The 10,844-nt window shown below is 36.9% G+C and overlaps 1 protein-coding gene across 1 annotated transcript; it reads left to right on the top strand.

The window, feature by feature from the left end:
* The first annotated feature begins 384 nt into the window (after positions 1–384).
* Positions 385–9,776, top strand: LOC143736318 (uncharacterized). The gene is made up of 7 exons (XM_077227059.1): positions 385–406; positions 5,963–6,031; positions 7,890–8,042; positions 8,139–8,219; positions 8,376–8,771; positions 9,062–9,192; positions 9,717–9,776. Exons 1-7 carry the CDS (start codon positions 385–387, stop codon positions 9,774–9,776), a joined length of 912 nt encoding a protein of 303 aa, XP_077083174.1.
* The last annotated feature ends 1,068 nt before the right edge of the window (positions 9,777–10,844 follow it).

Below are 10,844 nucleotides of genomic sequence, written 5' to 3'. Positions count from 1 at the left end.
GAAATGTGGTTTGATGTGGGCAAGCATCTTTTAGTTGAGAGAGCACATTCAGTGTATTTGTGTTTAGTTTGTAGGTGAAGTGTTTCTTCTTGTCCTGCTTTTAATGAACTTAAGAGTTGATTTCCTCACAAAACAGCTTTAAAGTAAAAGAAAAAAATACTGAATCCATAAAAAAACATAACATACACAGATTGACAGCTGAGCAATAGGTGTTATTTGCAGGTGGAACGGGAGGGACATGTCCCCACCTCTTTTTGAAACGTCTTGTGGTACAGATATACAAAGTAAACCCTGTAGTTGAGTAGCAGACTCTCTTTTCATTCTGGTGAAATTACAAAACAAAATGCACACAAACTTGTCCCTACTCTTGATATACAATCACCGATGAGCATCTTTGGTTTTAAAGGTACACTATGTAACTTAATGATAATAATAATAATAATATATATATATATATTTTTTTTTTTTACATTTTATATAGTGCTTCCCTGGGTACTCAAATACTAAAAACACATCTCTTTTGCCTAGCATACACATACCACATTATAGACTGAGATAACAATAATAACTGATAATCGTTTGCACCTTGGAAACTATTTTGGGGAGTGCGTTCTCGAGACACCAGGCACTGTTTTGTGCGGATGGGCGGCCAGAGCATGTTAAAGAGTTAGTTCACCCAAAAATGTAAATTCTGTCAGTATTTACTCACCCTCATGTTGTTCCAACCCCGTAAGACTTTCGTTCATCTTCGGAACATAAATTAAGATATTTTTGATTAAATCTGAGAGCTGGATCACTCCTGGCTTCTAAGGGGTTGAAACTTGCCGGCCCAGAAAAGTTATTAAAGACATTGTTATGTAGCAAATTAGCTCTATGAAATATTAATAATCAATAATAACTGGTTATAATTGATTATGAATATTTGGATCAGTTAATATAATTAACTTAATGTAGTAAAATAATATTTTCAATCATCCCACCTGTTTGTCCCGTGAACACTCAGCATTGTTAAAAAATATACATTTCCGGGGAAGGGAAATGTCTTTCTTACTGTACAGTACTATTAAGAGCATGTAGTCACAATCTAAATCGTAAAGTAAACTTCGTATGCAAGCAGATAATCAGAACCAAATACATATTGTGCACAAGTTTTATTAACAAAAACACGAAAACATAACTAACATACAAACAATTACACATTCATTCATGCAATCATGGTTAAAGTGACAGAATGAAAGATTGGTTGTTGTGGCCAGTGATCTCCCGGCCGTGAATAAAACTTAATTTCTACAAAGAGCAACTTGGAAGTCGTGTCAGTTATATGCTGCGCAGCTGAGAAATAGATTCTACGCTCAGAAGAAAACAACAGAACATCCATGTGTGATTGAGGTAGTAATAGAATTACTAAAGATTCTATGCTCAAAAGACAACAATAGAACATCTATGTGTGATTGAGGTAGTGATAGTAGCTTCTTGACGGGACGCCGTCACCTTACTTCAGGGAAGTGTTGTATTGTATTGTAAGATTATTTTAACAACTGCAAGTTGTTTAAATTGTCCGTGGTGAAGAAGTCAGATTAAGTTGATTGTATACGTTGTATACAAATTAAAGGGCACCTATTATGCAAAATTCACTTTTACATGGTGTTTGAACATAAATGTGTGTTGGCAGTGTGTGAGCAAAACCACCATAGAATGATAAAAATCCACCCAGTGTTTTTTTTACAATCTCAATAAATCATAAGCACTGTCTCCGAACGAGCTGTTCTAAGATTCGGCTCAGTGTGACCTAGAATTGCGCAAGCCCCACCGATGTGGTTTGATTGACACTGTGGTTCTGGCATAGACCCGGCCCTTGGTGATCTGTTCACCATCCTCCATTGTTTCAACGACAGCCGGTGTGCTGACGATTTGTGCTGCCTTGTCGAAAATGTCTCCTAAGAAACATAAGTGTTCTGTTGTGGGATGTAATAATGTACATAGTAGTTTTCACTTCCTTCAGACATCAGAGCCACTGAAAACGCAGTGGATGGATTTTATTTACGAAGGAAAGGCGCCACTTAAACTTCCAAAATACTTTTATGTTTGCGCAAATCATTTTCTGACTGACTGTTTTGTGAACGAGGGTCAATTCAAAGCAGGTCTTGCTTCAAAGTTAATCCTCAAGTGTGGATCGTTGCCTACTGTTCGCGATCCAACGTCACCTCCAGTAGAAGTAAGTGTATTTTATGATTTTTGAGCAAATAGTCATTTCAGTCGATGTCAGCCAATTCAACAACATTTGCCACATAAGCACCAGTATGACAAGTAATGTAAACATGACGCAACAGGTCCCTCGCATAAATGAAATTTCGTTTGTACGTAGAAAACGTTATCACAGTATTTGTGTTTGTAGTTTCAAAAAATTGCGCCAATCTTATCACAGTTAGTGTGTCTCTTTCTGTGTGTTGCACATCCATAATTGCAAAGGGGACGCGATTACAACTCTATAAGTACATAAATGTATCAAATAACCATTCCGAGACGTCCTGGTCGCGATTTTTTTTTTTTTTTTTGCAGGATGGTAGGGGAAGACTCATGAATATTCATTAGGGATGTCATCCCTGATTGGTCTTAACCCCAGGGACGGGTATGTTTAGGGGCGGGGTTAGGGGTAGGTCATCAGACCCCCATGCAGTGACGGTTAGGGGAATGAATATTCATGAGTCTTCCCCTACCATCCTGCAAAAAAAAAATTTGCGTCCTGGTCCATTCTCATTTGTGTTTCTTCTGCCGGAGTCTCTTCATCATCTGGGTCTGATTCCGGTTCAAACATGTACGGCTGAATGCCATACAAAACAGCGGGTCTCTCACTCTCAGCCATTCTGCTTTTACCGACTGTTTATTGCCAAAGGTATGCAAGTTACGCCCTCATCCAAAGGCAGGGCGGGGATATGCAGCTCATTTACATTTGAGGTGGTACACACCCAAAACAGCTCTTTTTAAAACAGGCCCCAAAAATGACATTTTCAAATGGTTATAATAAATTAACTGTGGGGTATTTTGTGCTGAAACTTCACAAATACATTCTGGGGACACCCGAGACCAATATTACATCTTGTAAAAAGGGGCATAATAGGTGCCCTTTAAGGATTTCCATGACAGGTCCCACCTCTCAGGGTTGGAAAGGTGGAAGTTCCAAGCGGGAGAATTTGGTTTATGGCTCTTTGTTTCAAGGGTGCACATTTGCATGTGCACGTTGGCGGGGAGAGTGAGTTTGCTGGGAGAGTTTGTTGGGAGAGTGAGTTTGCCGGACTATTCATTAAATAATGAATAATTTGTGTGTGTGATTGCTCCAGACGCTACAGTTAAAATAGTCCAAGTGACTAGAGTTGCTCGATCTTAAGTTTATCAAAAAACAAAAACAAAAAAAAAACGACTTTCAACTATTTTCAACTATTCAACTATTCATTTCCTTCTCTGTGGGCCTTGAGTGAGTTCACGTAGTGTAACAGCGTACGCAAACACGTCAGTGTACGTCACACGTAGGCTCACTATTGGCCCATGTACAACACAGAAGCGCTACGCTGTTACACTACGTGAAGTGACTCTCGAGGCCCACAGAGAAGGAAATGAATAGTTGAATAAAGTCGTTATTTTTGGGGTTTTTTCGCACCAAAAGTATTTTCGACGCTTGATAAACTTAAGATTGAGCCACTGTAGTCACTTGGACTATTTTAACGATGTCTTTGATAACTTTTCTGGGCCGGCAAGGGTTTTCTTCAACCCTTTAAGGGGCTCACACACCAGACGAGAAGCGCCGCGTCAAGCAGCGCCGTGTCTTTAAAATTCGAACACATTATTCTCTATGAGTGTACACACACCGGGCGGTGCCATTTGGCGTCTGTCCGCGGCGCCCAGCTACGGCTCAGGACCTTGTTCAAAACCCTGCCGCGCCACAGAGCGACATTTACATTACATAAGTTTTATGTTAAATTTACATTTATTTGTCTCAAATCGTCGTTAATGTATATACTGACTTCACCCTGTGCTGCAATATACATTTAGTTTAACATTCCTAATTTAACAGCTTGAATAAAGTCATATTGGAAAAAAAATATATAACAAACATAGCCCTTTTAAATCTTTAATTTTCCCCTGTTGGGCCATTTTTCAATACTCTACCATTCTAACCATACTCTAACCTCAGTGCGAAATATTAAAAGCATAGGCTATGTAACGTTTGTCTCTTGTGGTTACATTCACTGTCGTGTACTGCCACCTACTGGATTTACCAGTTCACAACACACTTCAGGTAATTTCTGTAGCGTAGTAGCGGAGCGAAATGATAGACACTTTTACTTGATTAACGTTCAAACATCAGCTATTATTCAATTAACATAAACAAACAAATAATAAATCAAGTTAAAACACAACCATCGTGCAGCTCTTCTACCAGGAGTTGATTCAAAATTGAGCTCGCATGTATAAAGTGCGCGATACCTGTGAGTTGTCCTAGACACTAGGCGCTTCGCTTCTCGTCTGGTGTGTGACCCCGTTTAGAAGCCTATGGAGGAGTGATCCAGCTCTTAGATTTAATCAAAAATATCTTAATTTATGTTCTGAAGATGAACGAAAGTCTTACGGGGTTGGAATAATATGAGGGTGAGTAATTACTGACTCATTTTTGGGTGAACTATCCCTTTAAGAGTTTTTCTGTTAGAACGGTGTCATGTTAGCGGCCCCTAAGTTAATAACTAATAATCTTCACAATGGAAGTGAATCAATCAATCAATCAAAACTAACTTTAGCTGGACAATAACTTTATTCTAGAGCTGCTGTAAAGCCAAAACAATCTCTGTTACTTTAATTTCCAATTATCACTGTAAAGCTGCTTTGAAACAATCCATACTGTTAAAAGCGCTATACAAATGAAGGTGACTTGACTTGACTATATGGGGATGATTAGGAAGAGGATGAAGGAGGACAATAGGCAAATTTGGCAAGGATGCTGGGGTTACACCCCTATAACTCTTTTTTCGAAGTACATCCTGTGATTTTTTAATGAACACAGAGAGTCAGGACCTCGGTTTAACGTCTCATTCGAAGGACGGTGCTTGTTACGGTATATTGTCCCCATAACTACTGGGGTGTTAGGACCCACACAGACCACAGGGTGAGCCGTACCCACTGCTGTTCTCACTAACACCTCTTCCAGCAGCAACCTGGTTTTCCCAGGAGGTTTCCCATCCAGGTACTGACCAGGCTCAGCCCTGCTTAGCTACAGTGGGCAACAGGGTGATATGGCTGCTTTGGCCCTTTGTTAAAAAACAAAACTCCATGCATTTTGCAGAATAACATTGTTTTGTTTGTGCTTGTGCTCTGCGTGACTGTGAAACTGTAAAAACATTTAGACCACTTAACTTATTGATTGCTATCAGGATGTGAAGAGAGTTTCGTCCAGCATAACAAAAAAAAAAAAAAAAAAAAAAGGTTTGGAACAAGGGATATAGGGGCCAATGAAATAGGAAAGTTGAGTTTTATTGTATTTTCTTTACTTTTTTCCACTAAATTAGATGTTTAAATTTTTTTTTAGTTTTTTGCTTAAGTTGCTTATTGAAAAATAAAACCTTAAAAAAGATTTCTATTCACTGATGCTTATATGTGTTCCCTTATTGCTAGACTATTTGTTGTCTTCAATTGCAATTCCTTATGCTTCTTTCTTAAAGCACATTTATCAGCATATCTCATCAGATCTGTTTCTTCTGAGTTCAGTACAAAAGTATCCAATGCATGGAATGAAATCATTGAGTATTGTTATTGTTCTTGGTTGCATATGCTTGAGCACATCTGATAAAGTTGTCAGTGACAACCAGTATGTATTGTTACAGTCCTGACTAGCTTCTGTTTCCTCATTTGTGTTTTCCTGTTGCCCAGAGGCATTTGTGTTGTTTTTATGTGTTCTCTCTTTGTGTGTTTGCAGTGTCGAGTCAGGCTGTGGTTGATGTGGGCGATGAATCGACTGATAAAAAGTTTCTTCTTCCCCAGTGTGGTTGTCGATTGAGGCATTTCCAACACCAGGAATTTTTGAGTATTCATTTGTTATATAGTCATTTTTTTTCTGTTATGATGTTGTTTGCTTGATTAATTTATGCATTACCTTAATAAAATTTACTTTTTGGTTTTTGCGTGTGGCCTCTCCGTTTGTTATATTCCCTGAGTCTTTTCCCTGAGGTTCAGTCATCTTTATTCCTCTCCAAGTGAAGATAGAAACGAGTTAGAATAGAAATATAGATAGAAAAGCAGTTTTAATGCTTCTCAATGGAGCACTATCATGGGATACATGCTTTTATCTTTGTTTAACAGGCCCATCTGACCATCAACAACCTCTCTCTTATTTACATTTTTATTAATTTCTACTTTTATTTAGTTAGTTAATGTTTTTCCATCATGGAATAAAAATAATAATAAAAGGTAAGTCACCGCACAAGTCTGATATTTTCTTGCATTTTATTTCACACAATTCTGACTTTATAACTCGCAACTGATATGTCTAAGCTAGCAATTCCGAAGAAAAAAATTCTGAATTGTGAGATAAATAGTAAAAAAAAAATTAAAAAAAAATCAAGCTTCCATAGATATCTCTATTGCCATAACATTAATACAGAATCATATTGCAGTCAGTTATAATGCTTATTGTGTAGTTTCAAGTTCTACCAGCAGGTGCTTATGGGACAAAAGTCTTTTTTCTTTATCTAGACTCATGTATTTTATTTATTAAGTCTCTCATATTGATCATGTTACATGATATATAGCCTAGCTTTGTGTTTACATTTTTTTTTAAATAACTAAAATAAACTATCATTTAAACATGGTATTTGAATTCTTTTTACATAATAACAAATTGGCTATACTAATACCATAAAGGTACATTTAGGCTATACGATATTTTACAAACGGTTGACTGAAAACCCGTTTTGCATGCAAATTGGAACGTTCACTACGTCATCGTCTCCTCTACATTCCATTCAGGCTGTCAGGATAGTTTCACTTACAAGTACGCCCTTAAAGCGGCACACTTTTATGAATCAGAATAGCCATTCAATTTCTGTGGGGAAAATGTCGCTTCTAGTTAATTTGCTCTTGGTGATCTTGATTTCAGCCGACCACGGTAAGACAAGATTTGTTACAATCTCTTTTCCGCCGTTGCACCGATTTATTTGAACGAATATGTATCGTAGTGATGTACTGATGGTAGGATTATTATCGGGTGATAAGAAATCATAGAATCAGCCCAAATCAGTTTCAGTGGCGTTAAAATGTGAACTTTGTAAACGACTTCGTATTAAAACCAGCACACACACATAAGATAAGACAATACAGGAGTGTCAGGGCTCTTTCACAAAACCAAGAACAAACTACACCGAAGTGACAGAACCCTGACAAACATGCTATGATACTGTTAGTAAATATTATTTTACATCAGTGCATTAACTGATCAAAGCTTGAATGTAATGTGAGTGAGCTTCTGCCAAATTAATAAAATGTACCCTAAACATGTTATTTACGGGGAGAACTAAAAATATTTTGAAGAAAGGGTCTGTATTGTGACTCGTGAGTCTTAATTGTAGCATAATTAAAATAGCGTAGTTTTCTGAAATATTTGTATGGGTACTATTTATCTAATATACATTATGAGTCTATGAAAATGTCTATTGGGTGTGTGTATAAGATCGTCCATGATACTCATGTATGTTTGTCTGATGAGTGAAAGTGTGAATCGATGTTTTTTCTGCTGTTTGTTTCCATTACGAATCCAGACATATTTCTCTGCTCAGAATCTGTATGATCCATTAGAAAATAATAGTTGCATAGTTTTGTTTTTCTTATGTTAACTGTTTCTTCTCCAGGTGTGTCTGGAGTTGGATCAGATGAAGTGTTTGTAATGGAGGGAGATTCAGTCACTCTAAACACTGGTGTTCAAACAAACCGACAAGTAGATATTAGATGGTATTATAATGATACTCGCATCGCTCAAATCAATGGAGATCTTAATAAGCTCTGTACAGATGTTCAGTGTAATGAAGGCACTGAGAGATTCAGAGACAGACTGAAGCTGGATCATCAGACTGGATCTCTGACCATCACAAACATCACAGACACAGACTCTGGAGAATATAAACTGAGGATCTTCAGCAGCAGCAGGAACAGTGAAAAGATCTTCAGTGTTAATGTCCAAAGTGAGTCATTTAATAATGTTTAAATGCAGATTATATATTTTTAAAGCACATTGTTAATGTGTGTTTATAGGCACAGACCAAAATGTTTCATTTCAGATCGAGAGTCAAGAAAGGGCTTATGCAAAGTCTTGTTCACAGTTCTCTCATGTTGTGTAGTTTTTGTTTGTTTTCAGCAAAAGATCCTCCAGCATCTGTTGGTTTGTGTTTCAGATGTCACTGCTGCTGAAATAGATAAAGTGAAGAAAAACAAGGGAGAATCCGTCACTTTTGATCCTCCTGTAGCAAGAAAACCAAATGATGTGATGACGTGGTATTTTAATGACACTCTCATCGCTCAAATCACTGGAAATCTCAGTGATATCTGTACAGATGTTCAGTGTAATGAAGATACTGAGAGATTCAGAGACAGACTGAAGCTGGATCATCAGACTGGATCTCTGATCATCACAAACACCAGAAACACAGACTCTGGAGAATATAAACTACAGATCATCATCAACAACAGCAGCTTCAGCATCACTAGAGTGAAGAGATTCAATCTTACTGTCATTGGTGAGTATATAACTTAATCATTCAATGCATTTTCCTTTGAGGAATAAAACAGAAAACAGTTCAATATTTTTTAAATCAACTCAATGTTGAGTTGATTTTTTTTAGCTTTGCCAAAAAACACTTTGACTAATGTTATTAACTTGATAACTTGAAAAATGCATAATATTAGTTTTCCAGTTAACGCTGCTGTTTCCTGTTGATACAGCTGATGATCAATATAGAAGGGTCTAAAGTAAAAATATTAAGTACTGGATGGATTATCATTCACAATAATGTCTGTTTCTCTGTAGATGTTCCAGATTCAGGTCTGTCTTCAGGAGCTGTAGCAGGAATAGTTGTTGTTCTGCTGGTTTCTGCAGTTGTAACTGCTGCTGTGATTTACTATCGTCGCAGACAGAGCCATACAGCAGTCCCACAGAATGTAAGTATATCGGCTGATTTATCAAGATATATGAGATTTAATGTGCAAAAACAACGTTTTTTTTCTGGATGTTATCTTTTTTGCTCTTTACATTTATTTTTTTATTTTTAACACTACAGAAGCAGATATTCACAAACAGTCAAAACAATCAAAAACACTAATAACTCCCAAATAAACATTTACAGTTTGTGTTTGTGTTTGTGTAACTGAAACATCAGTCCTTCTCATCACTGTAACTGTCAAGTTTTGGGTTTGTTTCTTGTTCTTGTCATTGTCATGTTTGTCTAGTTAATGTGATTCCCGGTTTGTCATGTGATCCTGCCATGTGTCTTGGTCAGCTCTAACCGTTGCACTATGGTGGTTGTTCCGTTCCCGAGTTTTGTTTCTGTTTCTGAGTCTTAGTCTGAGTTTGTATTTGTGAAGTTTTGAGTTTATTTAATAAAAGACTGCTGTACGTGGATCCTGCTTCCTCTGCTTCAACCAAACGTAACAGTAACCTTCTGTGATTCTGTATTTTCTTACAGGACAATAACCCATCACCTAATCCCAATGACATTCCTTTGGAGGACATGGAACATCATTAAATCAGACTCAGGCCGAGGCTCCCAATAAAACAATGGACACTGAAGAGAATTATGAAATGATGGAAAGACGAGGATCAGCTGAAACACTCATCGCTCACAGAGTAATTGTGTCACGATTTCAAGATTTCAGCACTCGGCACCAATACCAGTAAAAATTTCACCTTTTACATACCAATTTAACGAGTTCACCTTTACATATAATTATATAGAGTAAAGGTTTATGTGTATTTGGCGTGCTGTCTGGGGGAAAGGCTCCGAGCTCGGGATTTGGCCCAGAGTATTCCCCCGGAGGCAGGAATAGTTATAACTAGAAGTGTGGAGAAGGGGTGATGGAGGGATGCTGATAAACTGTTAATGAACAGAGGTAAGTCTGCTGTGTATATATATATATATATATATATATATATATATATATATATATATATATATATATATATATATATATATATATATACATACATATATATATACCTCTTATCGTTGATTAACTGAATGCTTTCCACTTGTGTTAATTATGTTAATTATCAGAACATGCTCCTCCGGACTTTGTTAAAAGTTATTTAAATATGCATCCAAAACTGTTAGAATATAATAAATGATTTAAATGATAAATTAACACATTTAGCCTTAAACCGTATATGAGCAATAAAGTAAGAAACAGAGCAACAGTTTTCCAGCAGTAGATCAGCGAGAGCTTGATGTTTCTCAGTAAATAGAGGTTTATTAAAGCTGTTATAATGATCCAGACACAAACAGTGAGTGATTATCTCTGTTTCTTAACAGTTGCACTATAATGCTGATCTGGTTTGACATCTCTGTTATTTTTTCCCGTCTATTTACATCATCTTATTTAATCATTACCTCAACAAGACAGGCATTATGACTAAGATTTTCCTCCTCAACACAAGGACAGTCTGCATTACTGATACTGTCAGTGGTTTTACTGGTATTGTTGCTGTTACTGGAAATGTCTGGTATTCTTATGCTGCTAATATTTATGGTTTAAATAGTTACATTAACCCTTTCTACCTTGATGATAGATGATCTACCTTCATCAGAAAACACTTT

Source organism: Siphateles boraxobius, unplaced genomic scaffold (assembly GCF_051911475.1).
Source record: "Siphateles boraxobius isolate OS27281-9 unplaced genomic scaffold, OSU_SipBor_1 13, whole genome shotgun sequence".
NCBI lineage: Eukaryota > Metazoa > Chordata > Actinopteri > Cypriniformes > Leuciscidae > Siphateles > Siphateles boraxobius.
Note: the sequence above shows the minus strand (reverse complement) of the source record. Positions and strands in the feature narration are given on the sequence as shown.

Excerpts from the sequence above, each read along its gene's own strand:
- LOC143736318 (XM_077227059.1), top strand. The coding sequence starts at position 385 with ATGAGCATCTTTGGTTTTAAAG. Across the intron at positions 6,032-7,889 it reads GTTTCTTCTTCCCCAGTGTG|GTGTGTCTGGAGTTGGATCA; the intron begins GTTGTCGATTGA and ends TTTCTTCTCCAG. Across the intron at positions 8,772-9,061 it reads ATTCAATCTTACTGTCATTG|ATGTTCCAGATTCAGGTCTG; the intron begins GTGAGTATATAA and ends GTTTCTCTGTAG.